We start from the raw sequence: 19502 nt of genomic DNA, 5'->3' as shown, positions 1-19502 counted from the left end.
TAAGGATGTGCTTTTGCCAACGTGTCGTCGGAAAGGATCTTTCCATGGCCAGCACAAGTCCACAGAGGTGGATTTTCCTGAGCACTGGAAGAACCATGTGGTCTATCGCACCCAACAGACCCAGTCAATAAGGAGATTCTCCAAGTGCCTATAGATTTTTTTTTTTTTAAATCACATTAACCCTCTCTTGTATTTTAAAGTTCTGGAATTTTGAAACTTGTTCACTTCATACATGAAACTAGACAGTAGTTTCTAGGAAGAACAGTGCTTGAGTTCAAAGTTCCTTTTTTTATTTTTTTTTAAGTAGGCTCCACGCTAGGCATAAAGCTCAACGTGGGGCTTGAACTCGTGACCCTAAGAACTCATGACCCCAAAATTGAGACCTGAGCTGAGATCAAGAGTTGGACACTTAACTGACTGAGCCACCCATGTACCCCAGTTCTCAATTCCTTCTGCTTAAAGTTTCATTCATGTCTTCTCTGTTTGTTCTGTTAAATTTCTTGAGGGCCAGGCTAGGCCACTGCATTTGTGACTTTCTATTCTAATTCAACAAATGTTCACTGAGAAGTTCTCTGGGCCCCACAGCTTCTAGAGTCGTAAGGGGTGCAAAGATGAGTGAGGTAGAACCCTTCCCTCAAAGAGCGTAGAGGCTTAGAAGATGTTGAACACAAACAGAATTACTGCATGTCAAGGCAGCCCACGCAAACCATTACTGACGTGAGGAAAGGAAATCAATTAGCAAATAAGCAAACAGAGCAGATGCAGAACTAAAGGTTAGGAATGTGAAAGGCTCACTGTTATCTATTCCTGTCTCCATCTTATTTCTTCCTGGTTTGAGTTTTAAACTTCTAATGGGCTCTGTAGAGCAGTGATTCACTAAACTGGTGGGGTGAAATTAGTGTAAGTCAGAAGCATGGGAAAATGAGTTCTTATAAGCCTAACTACAGTCATTAATGGAAAAAAAAAAAAAAAGCCCCAAATTAGAAAAAGCAGACACTTAAAGGGCAGGTAATCAAAGCTTTCAAAAGTTAGGACGGGCTCCATATATAATACGGATTAAAAGGTTCACTGCATTGATGTTTGCTCAATGGGGAAAGACGAATGCATTTTAGTTTTTCATATTGCATTGTTCACATTAACTATGTACTGTTCTGTGTCGTTTGTTGATAATAAGAAACTGCTTCTTTGAAAAATTCTATCCAGTCATGGATACTAATGATGACCCTGATGAAGACCATCTTACAAGTTATGATATTCAGCTCAGTATTCAAGAAGCCATTGAAGCCAGCAAGTCTGTATTTTATTCTGAAAGGTAACATTCAAGTTGACTATTCTCAACAAAATTTCTTTTTGACATTCATTTTGTTGTCAGATAAAAGGAAAGACACTTCCTGGGTCTTCCTCTAGGAAAACGCTTACTCTTGTTTCCTGGCAGAGAATTCAATGGCTTTGCAAGGGCCACTGTGCATAGGTTTCAACAATATGATCTTCCACAAACCCCCACCTTCTGTGGAAGATGGAAATAACCTAAATGGGAAATTCTTAGTTGACTTCGTTTGTATAAGACTGCCTAATTTTTTAAATTAATATAGAATCTAAAAGGACAATAAGTAATTTAAACAAATCTGCAAGTATGGCTTATGTAACTAAAATATAGATAAGTATACAGAGGTCTGCTCTCAATATTTTTTTTGAGATTTTATTTATTTACTTGACACAGAGAGAGAGAGAGATCGAGAGAGATCACAAGTAGGCAGAGAGACAGGCATAGACAGAGACAGGGAAGCAGGCTCCCTGCCAAGCAGGAGTTACAGAGTCTGAAACGGAAAAAGTAGATTTCTGTCTTGGACAACACACATTATACTTCTAACAAAAACAAATGTTAGTTTGCATTCTATTGTAGTATTTAGAATCCTATATTCTGAAATTTAGTAGTGCTTTTGAATAGATTCTGTGCTATAAAACTATTGCTTTTGAGAGTCTTAAAAATGGACGTAGTACCTTTAAATCAAGTCTCTAATTTTTTGCTCATCTCCAACAGAGTTCCTACGAAGGCTTTCACAACCCTAGAATGCCAGCAGATGTTTCTGCTTAACAGAGTTGAATCAATTTGTTATGAAATACCTTGCTTCCTATGAATAAACACACACACCAGAGATTTGCCATGAGGGTTGAAATCACGACCTGTTAGGACAACGACTAGGAGTTTGTTCAGTAAATGCTCAGCCTGTTTTCACTTGTATATCAGTTGATTAAAGACTCTAACATCAGTGTGGATCAACTAAGTATATTAAGTTCAAAGCAATAAGCTTTATTGAGCATAGAGTTTTTAAAATTGTAAGATCTTTCTATTTAGTCCCATCATTTTAGAGGTGAAGAAATCACCACCCAGAGAGGCCAACTGGCTTCCCCAGGATCACAAAATCACGAAGCCTGAACCCAACTCTTCTGATTCAGACTACAATTCTTGACTCCATTTTCATTGCTTAGAATTAATTTCAGAGATAGTGTTACGCTCTTGAATTCTGTCATCTGTACTAATGTGCCTATGTCTAGTGTATCATAAATATACTGATTCTTAGACACATTTTTTAAATAGATAAAACTAGTTGTGTGCATTTCCTATAGATCTTGATTATTAAAATTATGTACAGAAGCTCAACATAAGTTAAGTGTTTGGGTTTTTTGACAACACCTTTTGGATAAATATGGCTTATTTTTCTTTCTCTGGTAGATTTGTACCACTGAGTGATCAAAACAGAAAACTTGTGGAAGCCATAAAACAAGGTAAATCAGTATAGTGTCTACGATGGGACGGATTGGAGGTTTCGCTTTGCTGAGGACAGAGATGTGTTACGAGCCCATGTGTTTAATCTAGGTCACATTCTTGAGCTCCAGGAATATGTGAAATATAAATATGCATTGGATGAAGCTGATGAAAAAGGGTGGTTTCCATTGCACGAGGCTGTTGTTCAACCCATTCAACAAATACTTGAAGTTGTTCTGGATGGTAAGAGAACGTAAAATCCCTTTGACCAAACTGAAGCAAAAAAGTAGACGTTTTGAGTGTTCCCAACAAACATAACAAGCAAAAAGAAAAAGTAGAATAAAAGATTATTTGGAATATGGAAAAGAGAATATCGTTTTATACTCAGAGTATAAAAATTAGTACATTTTATGGGACGCCTGGGTAGCTAGGTCAGTTAAGCCTCGGACTCTTGATTTTGGCTCAAGTCAAGATCTCAAGGTTGTGCGATTGAGCCCCATGTCGGGCTCTGCACTGGGCATGGAGCCTGCTTAAGATTCCTCTCTCCCTCTCCCCCTACCCCCTTAACTCCCGCACCCATACCCTCTCTTAAAAAAAAAAAAGGAATTAGCACATTTTGTGAGGTTCAGTGTTCACCCTTTGCATCCTTCTAAGAATGTGACAGAAGTTGGCTCAAAGATGTGGTTATAACCTAAAAGTAATACAAGTTTATATATATCATGAATTAATTGATTTGAATATAAAGTTTTTGCTTTTGGGAATTAGTTTTTAATTTTTCATCTGGAACTATCTCTTGAGTTAACAATTTCCAAAAGATCATTATCATACAATAAGTATATTTACAATATTTTGTGCTTATATTACATTAATTTTTCCTAATGTAAACATTAGTAAATATCATGTTAAATGGACGCAGAGTTAATATTAATAATAGTTTTGATAATTCTGATGTTCTAGCACAGTATTTGTCACATCTTGACAACTTTTAAATGTCTTGTGAGTGCCCTATCTTTCAATAACCTTCAATGTTGCTCCCTCATTCTATGCTCTAGGATAGAGACAGTCATAGCTACTTGATAATTAACTGTCCAGCCAGCCATCCAGAAAAAAATAGCTAAGCAGACAGACAAATAGATACAGAAGGTAATGTTAAGCATGTTAACATGGTATTAATGTTAAGCATGGTATTTTCTTTCTTCTTTTTTTTAAGATTTTATCTATTTAATTGACAGAGGGAGAGAGGTCACAAGTAGGCTGAGAGGCAGGCAAAGAAGGGGTGGGGAGCAGGCTCTGTGCTGAGCAGAGAGCCTGATGCAGGGCTTGATCCCAGGACCCTGAGATCATGACCTGAGTGAGGCAAAGGCAGAGGCTTAACTCACCGAGCCACCTAGATGCCCTAAGCATGGTATTTTCTAACATATTCTGACAGTATTCAAATACATTTTCACTCCCCCATTCACGGATTTCATTCGAGAAAAGCCAATTTCAGGTGCAATTTCAATAACAATACAAAGGATTGAGGAGTTATGTTACAATTTATCAAAAAATAAGAACTTGCAATCCATTAAAAAGAAAACCAATCCCCTGAAACACAGATTTTAGTTTTCTAGCTGTCAAGTCCATGCTCATCTATTTATATGCACTGTCATTTGATAAAGTTTAAATCATGTCTTTTAATCTTTCTTTTTTGACGTTTGACTTCGTGCAATGTAAAGTACATAATGCTGGATTATTCTGATCTCTGTGATATCCTGTAAGCAAAGATTTTGAACTCAATGCAATATTTTCACATCTCAGCATCCTACCAGACACTCTGGGAGTTCAAGACCTCTGATGGAGAAACACCCTTGACATTGGCAGTCAAAGCTGGTCTGGTAGAAAATGTAAGAACTTTACTAGAGAAGGGAGTGTGGCCAAACACCAAAAATGACAAAGGAGAGACACCCCTTCTGATCGGTAAATGACCTTTTTTTCCTAGAACTTTCGTAGTTTGAGACAAAGAAGGATTTAATAAGTATATATTGGAAACCACTATGTATTGAAGTTATGTGACCTCACCTCCTTCTATTCCCTGAGCTCCTCCCCTAACACCCATCTCATCTCCCCTATGATTTTGGTTTTTTAATCCTACAAAGAGGTCAAATGTGAAAGATCCTTCAGCACCAACTAACAAGGAGGGATCCAGCCTCGGAGCTTTGTGAGGCCAGAAGTGCCAGTACTAGCAGAATATTCTCTAGGTAGGGTCCACTTGTAGGTAGGGTTGCATGTGCAGTAAGTAGCCAGAAGAAAGAGGCAGAAAGGGGTTTGAAAGAGAGACACCAGGTTCACATCAGAACAGTGAGGCACCAACAGATTCTAATCACATAGATGCAACACTGGGCACCTACAGTGGGGTGCACACCTATGACACAAGGAATGATGGTAAACCTCAAGGTAACATTTATCAGTTTCTTCTCAGTCCGTGCTTCCTGCTATTTTTGTTGACCGATAGGAATTGGCAAGTCTGCTTGCAAAAGTGAGATGAGATTAATTACAAATGACCGGAGATAACATTTCCTGTCACTTTGGAATTTGTCATAATAACACTGTGCTTCTTAGAAGTAAACCAGAACTCTTACCCTGAGCAGTTTCTATGGTTGTATCACCACTATTAATGTGATCTGTATTATGTTTAAAGGCATATACCAGGGAGGATTTGCAATGACATTCACATATGTACTGTTGTTTCTCTAGACAGTTCGATAGATATCTATAGATATTTGATTTCTGCAACACACACACACACACACACACTTTTCCAGAGTTTATATACTATCTCACATTGCAAATGTAGAATTATTTTCTACTTGCTATTCTCAATTCACTTGTTTAAGGAACAACTAAGTCATGATTATCACTGGTTTGATTTCTTTTTGCTTTATTTGCTTCTGTTTTTCTTTAATGCTTATAACAGAGCATTAAGCATTTACATGCATTTCAAAGTGGTACATGTGTTTTCTCTAGCAATAACTGAAGTGTGGGAAAGGAAGTTGGTCACTGAGTTATCAGAGCCAAAACAGAATTAGAACATCTGGAAATCATATTTTTTTTAAAGCTAAATGGTAATATCAGGAGAAGACAAAAATCTCATGAAGGAAATTTTCTGAAGGTGTTTACTTATGTCTCCACATATTTTCTTGGTTTACCTTCTCCAGGACCACCTTTGTGGAGCCCATGTCAAGTATTTTTAGGTACTATAGGTAAATGGATCATCCATGGCACCTTCCCAGTTTTCTTCTTGACTCTATAGGCTACTTTGAAATTTGCTATTTACAGTCCATTAACTTATGAAAGGAGAGGTAAGAGAAAAATATGCCATTTTGGATCTTTCTGTGTGATATCATTTTTATTTTTCTTAGCCCTATACCATCCTCTTTGTCTTTATTATAGGATATCCTTAGATGACCAAACAAGTATCACTTTAGGTCCCGCCTGGGCTCTTCTTCCCCATCAACCATCTGGCCCTTCCTTGTAGTACTTTGATGTATTACAGTTATCACACAGTTACTTGCTGAGTGCTAACTATCGAATCTGTGATCATCTGATGCTTATTAAGGGTATTTTGCACTCAGATTCCCTCTCTGCCCACCCTCCAAAGTTGGTGTCACCTTTCTCCAGTTCAGGATTGTCCTGGCCACTTCGGCCCCGGAGAAAAGAGGAAGCCCAGGGAACCAGGGAGCACATCTCAGTTCCACTGCCCTCAACTGCCTTACAACCTTATGCCATTTACAGCACAGGTAATATTCTTCAGACATTTTGTTTCTCACAAATCAATATACATCCTCTTCTCTCTATCTCCTCTTTCGATCTGCAATCCTTACCAAGAAACCTCAGAAAAATGTCTCTTCTCTACTTGTATGTCTTATGAGTCACAAGATAAATCAGTGCTGATAATAAGACAATTACATGAGCAAAACATATATACCAGAAAAAGAAAGAAAATGACAGAAATTTAGAATAAAAAGGAAAAGTGCCAGGAAACTATAAAGTGTTCAAAAGTGCCTATAACGTAGACAAAACTCTCTAATTCCCTAACTCTTCCACTGAAGTTTGGTTTTCTTAAGCGTTATTTTTGAAGATATGTACATATATATTTATTTTTACTATGTAAGTTATTAAAGTTTTATTTTACCTAGTTACATTACACAAATACTGTGTGCTTTATTAGTTTTCATTATTTCAGCCATTATTGATTAAGAATGTCTTCACAGGTTAGGTTGGAAGGGATTCCCGTGATTTGCATTATTATTTCTGCAGGAAGTAAATATATTCGTAGTTCCAAAACAGTTAAAATGGCATGTAAGGTTTTATTTTTAATACTATTTTAAGTTGTGGCCTATATGTGATATTATTTTCATGACAAAAGACTAATATCTCTAATCAACATGTTTTCTGAGTCAAACAAAAGGAAAATAGATTATGATGGAAGAGATTCATTACTCTAATCCTTTTTTTTTTTTTTTTCCAAAAAATATGCAATAGGAACAAGAAGATAAATGAGGACACATATGTCTTAGTTCATTTCACTTATTGTTGTTTTTCTCTGCAATGACACCAGCTAGGATGAGGTCATTCACTCTAATTAGAGCTGCCAGTGGCAGGTGGGCAAATCAGAGGAAGGCATTTGTCAACAGACTCTTGAGCGGGAGAAAAAGTGAAATCTCACCACAGTGATGGCTTGCCTGCCTCCGAATGAAGGAGGCAGAGCTAGTCTTCGTCCTCCTGTGGGAGCTCTTTCCCTCGCCTTGGCCTTTGATGGTTTCTGTATTCTGCCCGCCTGCTCCCCAGGATGTTCTACGTGGCCCCCCACCTCCTCTTGCCTTTCCCGGCAAAGTCCTGGACTCTGAGTCTCTCTTCAAATAGAAGACATTATAGACTTCTTTCCTAGACTATAAATTCCACGAGTGAGAACGAAGTCTGTATTTGTCCTGTCCTCCACAGCGTAAGGCAACAGTGCACCTTTCATATAGCCAGAGCGCATGAGCTGAACGAGCGAATGAATGAATGAATGAATGAAACTGTATTTACCTCCATTAGCCCTCGTCCTTCTCTGTTTCTTACTAACATTTTACTTACTCAGTGGGTGGAGCGCCTGACCCTTGGATTCAGTTCAGGTCATTCCTTATCTCACGTTCCGGTGCCCGAGCCCTGAATCAGCCCTGAATCAGCGCGGTGTCTGCTTGAAGTTTGTCCCTCTGACCCTCCCCTACCCCTCGCTCGTGCACGTGCGTGCGTGCGTGCGTGCGTGCGTCTACGTGCGTGTGTGCGTGCGCCTCCGTGCATGCGTGCGAAAGCGCGCACTCTATCATAAATATATCTTTAGGAAAAGGTTTTACTTACTGATAAGGGAAAAAGACATTACATCTTCCAGAATTACTTATATCTAAACTGGGACAGCCTCTTAATAACTCGAGGTGGGGGGAGGGGCGAGCTTTTAACTGTAAGTTTCTCAGAAACGGCAGCGGGACGTCTGATCTAGTCGATCTCTTATATTGCAGTACATTCGCTGTCATCTACTTCACCTGTTTACAACAGATGTTTACATCTGCTTACAACAGATGTATCTAGATTCTTAACATTCTCAATGCTGGGATGCCTAGGGAGCTCAGGCGATTAAGCCATCTATTCTTGATTTCGACTCAGGTCGTGATCTAACGCACTGGGCATGGGACCTGCTTAGGAGTCTCCCCCTGCTCTCTCTTACCCTCCAAAAAAAACCTAAGAGCATTCTCATTGCTAACCTCCCATTAAGATCACGGGAAAGGGAAGTTCATTTAATACTCGATGCTTTGTTTGGTGGAGGAAAACAAAACAAAAAAAAATCGTCCTCGGGAGTGGGGAGGGGACTTAATAAACATTTACACATGTTATTGAGCTCCTAGTACACACTGAGCATTTCCATACATTATTTAATTTATTCAACCCCGTAGTGGAGGCTATTTTTATTTCATTTATTTTCATTCTCTAAATTTTAGAGTATACACAACATCCTATTTTAGGGAAGTGCCCTATATTCCACGAAACTCTTAGCCCACCTCAGGCCAGGGTCTTAAAGAGAAGGCAGCATCATCCTGGGTATGAGAATTAGAAGGGAATGAAAACTGTAGTATCCTCCTGTAGAAGAAAAGGGAATAGTGAATATCTATTTTCATACTAAATTTTGTAGTTCGTTTCATACCATCTGAAGGATCCAGATTCGTATGCCTACTGTTAATATTCTTTTTTAAAATCATCTTCCAGCTGTGAAAAAGGGCTCCTACGACATGGTGTTCACTCTGCTGAAACACAATGCCAGCCTTGACCAGCCCTGCATCAAGCGATGGTCGGCGATGCACGAAGCGGCCAAACAAGGCCGCAAAGACATCATAACTCTGCTGCTGAACCACGGAGGCAATGTCCACCTGAGAGACGGATTTGGCGTCACGCCTCTGGGTGTTGCTGCCGAGTATGGTCACTGCGATGTGCTGGAACACCTCATCCACAGAGGTAGCGGAATAGGAATCACACGTTCTTGATGATTCTCCTCTCTCTCGATTTCCTTCTCTCCATCCCTCGTTGGCTTCCCTTCCTCTCCTGGGTGTAACTGGGCAGCAGGCTTTGGTACCCAGCTCCCCCGGAGCCTCCTTGGAAGCCCCATCTTCTGCGACTAAGTTACACCCTCTACATCCCAACTTACCAGTCTGCGTGGTCGCCCTGGCTGCTCTCTCTGGAGATGGCCCAGCGACACAGACACAGCTCGCCAGCACCCCATAGTTAACTTCTCCAAAGCAGAGTTCCTCTTCTTTCATGCTTTTGACATAATAATCACTCTCAACCAAGACTAAGTGCCTAGATTTACTTCTACGCCCTCCATCGCCTTCCTTTGCAAATCTAGTCAGTTGCCGAGTCCCATGGTGTCTCTCCCTCCTGCTGGTACTGTGATAGCCCCGTTGGTTTCATACTGGGCAGGCTCCCCGCATCTTCCCTGGACCAGGGCAGTCCTTTCCCCACCATGCTGCCCGTTTCTGGACTCCCCGTCAGAGAATCTATGGGACGAGTTGCCACTTGGTTGTCCCCTGGGATGGACAGCTACAACGGTGCACTCAGAAAACTCTCAGGAGTCACGCACAGGGCCCCACTGCTTCATCCCAAATTGTTTTTCTGGGTCTGTCCCTCACTACACAGAACATGTGTCCTGTACCCCAGCTGCACGAGACCAGCAGGATTCCGGAATATACCCACATTCCCTCTGTCTGGCCTTGCGCCAGGCCCTTCCCCTGATCTGGAATATTCTCCAACATAACTCGCTCTCTTGAGACACCTCCTCCCTAAAGCCTTTCTTGATTCTCCCAACACGTTGTGACGTTGCCCTCCTTTGAGCCCTCCGAGGGCAGAACCAAGAATTAAGAGACCAAATTCTTTTTTTTTTAAGACACCAAATTCTTAAACTGGCTTCTACCACCTCCTTGCGGTCCAACCCTAGCCTTGGTAAAACTTCTGGTCCTCGGTTTCCCCAGTGAAGATAAAGGCTGGGGCGATATACTCCCCCAAGGTTCCTCTCTGGAGAAAAGGCTAACATTTTTGCAGCCCCGCACTGTGCAACCACTGGGCCCTATGAAGTAAACAGCATCACTCTAGTTTACAGACGAAGGGTGGATGTTCATAGAAGTAACTGGCCCAGGCCCTCCCAGTCAGCCGTAGAGCCAGAATTCAAACACAGACCTCCTTCTACATCATGGCTCCTAGTCCTGATGTCACTTGAATGTCATGCAGCTTTGATGATATTTTGTTTCACTTTCCCCCTGAGCTGCTTCAGGTAGTCTTATTTATTCATTTTAGGACCTTCCACTGGGTCACACACAGCACCTAGAGGGCAGCTGTTGAAATAGAGTGTTAACATTGTCTTTTTTTTTTTTTTTTTTTTAAAGATTTATTTATTTGACAGATAGAGATTACAAGTAGGCAGAGAGGCAGGCAGAGAGAGAGAGGAGGAAGCAGGCTCCCAGCCAAGCAGAGAGCCCGATGCGGGGCTCGATCCCAGGACCCTGGGATCATGACCTGAGCCGAAGGCAGAGGCTTTAACCCGCTGAGCCACCCAGGCGCCCCTTAACATTGTCTTTTAATTAAAAACCTAACTACCCCTTTCCCTGGGAGCATTTGTCTACAAGGTAAACTGACTTGTTGATTTCTCAGACACTGTTGCGATGCAAAGATTCTCTAATGAAACAAAACATGTATACGTAATTGTTTATTGAAAATATCAAGAGCACAGATGTTCTTAATCCTATACGTTTAAGTCCTAGCCAGAAAGGAAAACAACACCTTATTTTTAAGGGCACTGTCTTGACAATTTCACGATAACTCCAGTTCTCACCATGCCACATGGTTTATATTGCCAGGTGGTGACGTCTTTGCTCTGGCAGATGATGGCGCATCAGTGTTGTTCGAGGCAGCAGGAGGGGGCAATCCCGACTGCATTTCCCTCCTGCTGGAATACGGAGGAAGTGGAAATGTACCCAACAGAGCCGGGCATCTTCCAATACACAGAGCTGCCTACGAGGGACACTATCTGTGAGTAATAAATCGTAAGATGATCATTTTCAGTTGAAAAAATACAAACTTGTATATACAGTATATCTATCTGTCTATCTATATAATACTTCCCAAAACCTGAAAAGAAAAAGACAAATGGAAATATCTGTCTGATTGTTTTTCCTTTCTTTTTATTTTCCCGTACTTCATGAAATTTCCACATTAAACTTACACTACTTTTTCTTTAAGATTTTATTTATTTATTTGACAGGCAGAGATGCCAAGTAGGCAGAGGCAGGCAGAGAGAGAGGTGGAAGCAGTCTCCCCTCTGAGCAGGGAGCTTGATGCAGGACTAGATCCCAGGACTCTGATATCATGACCTGAGCCAAAAGCAGAGACCTTAACCCACTGAGCCACCCAGGTGCCCCGAACTTACACTACTTTTGTAATAAAAAAGTTTTCTTCTGGAAGAAAGTAAGTTATAACTGAGCATTCTGCACAATCCACCCAAATATGCCTATGCCTTTCTGTTTCCATTTTGGTTCTTTTTCCAATGTGTTTAACAAAAGACTACAGGGTTTCTGAAACTTCTGCCTTGGGCAGAGGATTTTGTGACATATTACCAGTATTACTCCAATTTTTACTAATACCAACAGATATTATGATACAATGTCAAGTTTATCCTTGAATAGAAAAGTTTCATTATAAATCCAGATTTCTTTATTTTAAAAAAAAAGTTTGTATAGATTTTTAAATCACAAATGTGCCATAATCAACACATCAACAGAAGTTTATAATCACTATATTTGAACTACCTACCGTAAGAGGACGCTTTTAAGCAATTGAATATATTTTATAAGTTCGAAAACTTTGAAATCATTAGGCTTTATCACTTTCAGTGGCTACATTGGCCAAGTTAAGTGGCCAGTGTCACCTAATTGACGCTAAGTGACATGTTGTTAAAGTTTACCTGGATTTACTCCCAGCGTTCATAAATTCACACATGGTAGCTCTGAATTAGGCACAAGAGATCAAGTTATCCTTGCCCGTGGCTCTCCTGCGGGTCTAGTTGTTCTGTCAAGTGTGAAATTCACAACTGTTTATCACAGGTTCTTAGAAACAGAGGCTGTGGTGAGTTATCTCCATTGGACTGTTATAGACTGATAGAATAATGAAGACTCTTTTTTGTGGCTTATAATTCAATTGCAAGTTATATGGAAGCTGGCAAGATGTGTATGGCCACTGTTGAAGCATATACTACTCAGGAAGCAGTGCAAGAGAAGTAAGGAATGAGAATTCAAAAGCCTAAGCTCTCGTCCTTGCTCCCCATCCAACTGTGTGACCTTGGACAAGTCATTTCACCTCTGTGGACTTCCTGTTGCCCTTCTGTTAAATGAGGGTTTGGACTGAGCAATGTCCAAGGTCATTTCCTGTGACTCCATGATTCTCATGGTCAAGATTATGAAGCATTCTTCTATGGCATCAGATACGCCTATCTTTCTTTTATATTTTTCCCATTAAGTAGCTTTGGTTGTTTATAAAAGAATGCTTGTTCTGGAAAGAATTGGAAGATGGGGAGGTTTTCCAAGGACTCACAATTCTAGGACCAAACATAGGATATCCCTAGGAAGCATAGGATATTCCCCAGGAATATTAAGAATGGGAAACTAAAAACAAAACTAAATTATACTAAACTAAGTTATCAGCCAATGGACAAAGGTTAAATATAACATGTTTTTGTATGGCGTTATCTAGAGAAAATAAAAGAAAGTAAACAAACTGTATTCATTTGTCGAGTGAGGAAGCTGGTTTATTTAAGCTGTTCATTTTCTTCATGCCATGTGGATATTTGACTCTTTTTTCCTTTAGTGCACTGAAGTATCTTATCCCAGTAACATCCAAAAATGCAATTCGGAAAAGTGGGCTAACACCAATTCACTCAGCAGCAGATGGACAAAATGTGCAGTGCCTCGAACTGCTTATTGAAAATGGCTTTGATGTCAATACCCCACTCGCAGACCACATTTCCGGGAGCTATGATGATGAGCGGAAGACGGCGCTGTATTTTGCCGTTTCTAACAATGACATCCGGTGCACCGAAGTCCTGCTGGCTGCAGGTGCAGACCCAAACCTAGACCCCCTCAACTGTCTGCTTGTGGCAGTGAGGGCCAATAACCATGAAATTGTCCGGCTGCTTCTCTCCCATGGAGCTAACGTCAATTGTTACTTTATGCATGTGAATGACACGCGTTTCCCCAGTGCCATTCAGTATGCCCTCAACGACGAGGTAATGCTGCGCCTGTTGCTGAATAATGGCTATCAAGTGGAGATGTGCTTTGAGTGCATGCATGGGGACATCTTTGGAAATTCATTTGTGTGGTCAGAAATAGAAGAAGAGGTACTACCTGGGTGGACATCTTGTGTAATAAAAGATAACCCGGTGAGTTACATCCTTTTCTTCTTCCTGTTGGGTCAGCATCCTAACATTTGCTCATTTAGGGATGTTCCAAGAAGAGAAAAATCAACACTTATATTTTTCTTATTCTTGAATTTGGGTTGGCAATAATATGGGGATAGCAGCATAAAACTAGGCAAATGAGATTATTTCTTTTTCTTGGATTGGAAACTGAATGTGGAAGCCTGTGAAAATGTATGCAATTCATCATTTGTGCCTAGTTGGTGGAATGTTGGGGATGGAAACATGGAAAGAATCATGGGAAGAAACATGATTCCTCCATGTTCTGCTGATTGCAAACACCGGAGGGTCATGCATATGGCTTCAGGGCTCAGAGTTTCACAGATACAAGCAGTTTATTTTTACTTTTTTGTTCGTTACAAGGAGGGTACTTTATTTTCTGTAAAAAGACAAAGTAATTTTTCATAACAAAATTGAATGCTTATGTACCTAGTCTATTAAATGTATTACTAAATTAAATTTTATCAATTCTCTCAGTTCTGTGAGTTTATTACAGTACCTTGGATGAAACACTTGATAGGCAGCGTTATTCGTGTGTTAATCGATTACATGGATTATATTCCTCTGTGTGCTAAGCTGAAGTCTGCACTAGAAGTACAAAGAGAATGGCCAGAAATCCGACAAATACTAGGTAAAAAAAGGAAAAAGTTTTGCCCATGAATTTTTTTCCTAAAGAATGTATATAGATGAAGTCTCTTAATGTCATCATAGTGCTACTTCATTTTCAGAATTATCTGGGTTTTTAAATCATCCTTAATACTTCCTCTGATATAAGATGCTATTTTTTTGCTTTTCTTGATACTAATTGTGTAATGAGTACTACTATAACTGTATTAACATTTCAGCTAGAACTCATTTTTTAAGAGGTAACTCTTAAATAACTTATAATACCATAAGATATGTAGACTGTAATCTCCATGTGAACAGGCATCTATTTATTGTTGTATTCGGAGGGCTTTGCATGATACTTAGTGAGTAGTAAATAATAAATACTGAGTAAATGAGTGAATGGAATGAATTAGAGTTATCCTTTTTATTATGCTCTCTCTCAGGTGTTTATTGAAAATTCGTATCAAAATTCAGAAATAAGGTAGCAGGACTGAGGGAAGAATTAGAAATAAAAAGAAAAAATTAAATTTAAAGACTGAACTAGAGTGAAAGCAAGAACTAATAATGCAATAGATAATACCTTCAGAGAAACAGCAGCTGAAGTAGAAGAAAAACATTTAAATAAAATAGAAATGAAGGAATAGATCAAAGGATTGAAAGTCAATGACAGATATTGAAGACAGGCGATAAAGAATGAAGAAATGAACAATAGGTTTCCTTAAAAAGAAAAACCAAATTGAGGGAACAGAATAAATACAAAAACCTGTATTACAAGAAAAATTTGTAATAAAAAGAAAAGACAAAACTACAAATTACAATGTCCTTTGGTCATGTAGGCAGAAGAACAACTGACTTCTGAGGGAAAAAAAAAATCAGATTCTCCCAGGCAATATTGTTCCTCTGATCACCTTCTGAAGAATGCCCTAGGAAATGAGCTTCAGACAAACCAAAATAACTGGAGAAGTAATGACATAAGGACAAGTACTGAGCACTAGATAGAATACCTTGGTGAACTAAAAGTGTGAACTAAAAGGGAGGAGATCTAATATGTAGGGTTAAATGTTCAGATACTGTGAATATGACACGACAATTTTAAAATGGGGGAACACACATAAAAACTTTTTTTAAAGATACCAAATTAATGGTGGTGGCATCATACTAATATTGTTATCTGAGAATGAGAGATGCATTCAGTGAGTGAGTGATTGTGGGATATTCTAATTCTATTATTCTTTGTATCCTTGAGAATACAAAGGATTGTCAGTGTGGAAGAAAGGAAATACAGATGTAAAGGTTAAAGAAAAGTCTAGTAGTACTGAACTTGAATTGGAAGTATCAGTATGAACTCAAGCTATTTTACCTGAAGAGTGTGTGTGTGTGTCTGTGTCTACAGTAAAGGCTTAGAAATAATGGTAAACTTAGAAATAATGGCAAACGAGGGATGTGATTAACATCCCTAGACTGTGAATGACCATTTCCTCGGGGGAAAAAAAAGAAAGTATAATTTCAGGTCTCAGGAAGGAATGTGCAAGATGAACATGGAATGTCTGTCATTCTATGTTGCAAAGAAACTCTCTAAGACTACCAGGCGCGCCAAAAGAATTTAGGAGCCAACTTGAAGAGGCTCCTACTGGCCAAAGATGGGACAATTCGGCTTCCAAAGGGTAGTTATTTCAGTGAATTAAAACCAACTAAATATATTTAAATATGATATTTTAAAAATCGGTCAGCTCTAGAGAGTAAGAAAAATCAATTCATTATCTCAAAAATTGGTAAAAGATTTGAGCATTTATTCTGCCTTATCTGTATGATTTGTGCCGCTAGTAACCAAAGAGTAGATGAGCAAAGGCATCTCTTTATAAAAAAATTCCAGATAATAAATGAAAAAGAAATGATAAAATTAGATGTCACTTTGCTGCCCCCAGTCAGCTAATGGACGTAATCACCAAGCATCAGCTCCTCCTAATTTCTTGTCACGTGGCCCTCGATGAAAGAACACAGCACCAGCTATCATTTTGCCAAAGAGGTCAAACCTGAGTCTGCTCAAGGCTCTGGATCCAGCTGTCAATTTGCAAGAAATAGAAATAGCAGTGAAACATGGAGCTCCACCATGAGAAGGCAATCCGTGAAGTTTAGGCTGTGGGAAACCACCGGACTTTTTGGTTCTTCAAAGATGAATTGAAAGGAAGACAAGAAGGTGGAGAAAAGAAACTGTGGATTAAGAGACTTAAAGTTCCTAACAAATTAAAAAAAATATATATAGAGAGAGTCAATACAGTGGCACAGGGATAGAACACTTAGCTGATGAAGCTCTAAAGGAAATGATTACCTGGGGCGCCAGGCTGGCTCAGTCGGTAGAGCAGGCAACTCAGTGTGGGGTTGTAAAATTCGAGCTCCATGTTGCGTGTAGAGATTACTAAAAAACAAACAAACACCAAAATCTTAAAAAATAAATAAAAAATAAAGAGATGACCATAATAGTCCAAATCGTCATAATTTACAGGGAAGGAATGAAGGAAGATTGCAATGGATTATGGAGGGACTTCAGGGATGACTGAGGAAATTCTTCTATTTATGGTGTGGGAGGTAATTAAAGATGTTCATCTCATAATCACTAATAATAACTTATGAAGCTATACCTGTGTGTAGTTATATTTTATTTTGCAATAAGAAGGTTAAAACATTTTGGAGATTGTAAGAGGGAAAACAAACAAACCCAGAAGTCTTAAATACGTGAATTACCTAGAGTTACAGACCTAGAAAACAACAAAGCAAAGCTTGAACCCTTGTCTTTCTTACTTCAAACCACTCTCTCCAACAGCACTGCGCTTCCTGTCATAGGCAGAAGAGAGTTTGCTTCTAACTGGTAATTAATTGTCCATGTGTTTATATTACAAAAGAATAACCAATTCTAATGACTGTAGAAAGGCGATCTAAGGAAGACTACCAGGAAGGCGTTACATTGTTTCAGTCACCCATTAATGCAACTGGAGAGGAAGTGAGTTGAATGCTGTGAGTGTGGCTAACCACTGGATGTCAGGATTCCTTCAAACATATGGAAGACCATACATTTGTTAAAGAAGAAAATAAAATACTTTTTTTTTTTTTTTTTAGAAAAGATGGGCATATTTTGCCTATTTGAGTAAGAATAATTTTGCCTCCATAATTTTCGAAAAACATTGTTTTAATTTTTTTAAGAAGATAATTTGTTTCTAATCACAAAGACAGTGGAAATGTGATGTCTTTTATTACTGAACTGAGTGATAGCTCACGTTATTGAGTGATTACAAAGTGCCAACCAGTTTTCTAATACTTCACATAAATTAACTTATTTGATCTTCAAACAACCCTACAAGATGGGTCGCATCATGAGCCACATTTCACAGGTCAGAATATTGAGATCACTGAGGTTAAGTTCATGGTCACATAGACACTAAGCGGCAGAGCCAGGATTTAAATCCATGCCAACAGTCCAAAGCCCACAGCTAAGACCTGTGCTCTGCTGCCTTCTCATTAGCTCGTACTGCTGGAATAATATATCAGTGTTGTAATATAGAGAAAGGAAGAGTTAAAATCAAATATTTAAGTAACATTAGATTTTTTTTTTTGAAAATATACAATGTTTGGAGAGGGTATGTGTTATGGTCAGTATTGTGAATTGTGTTAAGACTGATGATTCATAGACTTGTACTCCCGAAACAAATAATACAGTATATGTTAATATAAAGTCCAGCAGGGACCAAAAAAAAAAAATTTAATTAAAAAATAAAAGACAGTAGGTTAAAAAAAAAAAAGAAAATATAAAATGTTTAGGTGTCAAACACTGAAACAAACCTAAGATTGAATCATTTCTCTCACATTTCCTGGATAATTATGCATTTTCTAATAGTAGATGAGAGAGGAAAAAAGTAAATAAAACTCAAATTATATACTCAATTCTAAAACATAAATAGGAGATGTGAGCATTTGCTTTCTTAAGTCAATTCCATTCATTCATTTAACATATCTTGGCTGAACGCCCACTATGAGCCAGGCTCTTCTTGTCACTGAAAGCAGGTAAACGCTTGTCTTCATGGGGACTGCATTCAGGAGGAGAGGTCTGGGATGTTTAATTTCCCATAGGATTTCTTCTAAAATCGCCAGTTGCTAATGGGTGCATACCTGTTTTTCAGAATGACTTTATTAATGTTATTCTAAAACAGTCTGTATCTTGCAGTTCAGTCACTAATATTGTTTTTATTTTATTGTTTATTTTTTTCCCAACATTTTAGAGAATCCTTGCTCATTAAAGCATTTGTGTCGGTTAAAAATTCGAAGGCTTATGGGACTCCAGCGACTCCGCCAGCCAGCCTCAGTGCAGAAGCTTTCTCTACCACCAACCATCCAAAGATATATATTATTTAAAGAATACGACCTCTATGGACAAGAGCTAAAATTGCCATGATTTAAAAGATAATATTTTAAATGTGATTTAAAAAATATTTTTAAATGGAGTTCATTCAGAGTTTCTTGGAATCATTTTATATCCTTAAGTGTATTTAAATCCATTAACAATTTTATAACACCATATGGGGACACCATATTGTACATCTTTAAAGACCTTTACATTGTGATTTTTTTTAAAGCCGGTCAGTATTTTGTATGTGAATTTCTATTATCTTTACTTCCAGCAAGTCTTCAAATTCTCCCCATCAGGTGTCTCCTACAATGTCCATCTATTCTGCATTTCTACAACAAAGAACCACTGTCTTAAACCCCCGGTTATTGGCTCTTTCCTTCCTTTTATACCCACACTGAGCTCCTTCTTGCCTGCAGATACACACTGTCCTCTAGCTTGTGCTCCCTCTGCTGCCTTTCTCAAGGTCTTTAGTAACTGCCTTGTTGCTAATTTCAATGAGCATTCTTAGTCCTTTCATCTGAGTCCTGCAGCATCTGGCACTGCTGTCTGCTCCTCGCTTGAAATGGTTTTCCCTTTGTTCTCAGGACACCTTGCTCTCTTGGCTCTCCTCTCACCTGCCTCCCCGACCAACCGCTCCTCTCTCAGGCTGCCTTCTGCGGTGCTTCTCTCCTGCCAACCCGTTAGTATGTGTCTTAAGCTCT

The 19502-nt window shown here is 39.0% G+C and overlaps 1 protein-coding gene across 1 annotated transcript; it reads left to right on the top strand.

Annotated features, from left to right (window-relative positions):
- Positions 1-1205: 1205 nt before the first annotated feature.
- Positions 1206-18846, top strand: ASB15 (ankyrin repeat and SOCS box containing 15). Its single transcript, XM_046020889.1, has 9 exons — positions 1206-1312; positions 2735-2787; positions 2879-3010; positions 4565-4723; positions 9047-9292; positions 11185-11356; positions 13187-13757; positions 14271-14424; positions 18674-18846. Exons 1-9 carry the CDS (start codon positions 1206-1208, stop codon positions 18844-18846), a joined length of 1767 nt encoding a protein of 588 aa, XP_045876845.1.
- The last annotated feature ends 656 nt before the right edge of the window (positions 18847-19502 follow it).

Source organism: Meles meles, chromosome 10 (assembly GCF_922984935.1).
Source record: "Meles meles chromosome 10, mMelMel3.1 paternal haplotype, whole genome shotgun sequence".
Classification (NCBI taxonomy): Eukaryota; Metazoa; Chordata; class Mammalia; order Carnivora; family Mustelidae; genus Meles; species Meles meles.
The sequence above is the reverse complement of the archived record's forward strand: the minus strand, read 5'-3'. Positions and strand labels throughout refer to the sequence as shown.

Coding starts and splice junctions, on each gene's coding strand:
- ASB15 (XM_046020889.1), top strand. CDS start 1,206: ATGGATACTAATGATGACCCTGATGAAGACCATCTTACAAGTTATGAT. Junction 3,011..4,564: donor ACTTGAAGTTGTTCTGGATG/GTAAGAGAACGT, acceptor TTCACATCTCAG/CATCCTACCAGACACTCTGG. Junction 14,425..18,673: donor AGAAATCCGACAAATACTAG/GTAAAAAAAGGA, acceptor CCAACATTTTAG/AGAATCCTTGCTCATTAAAG.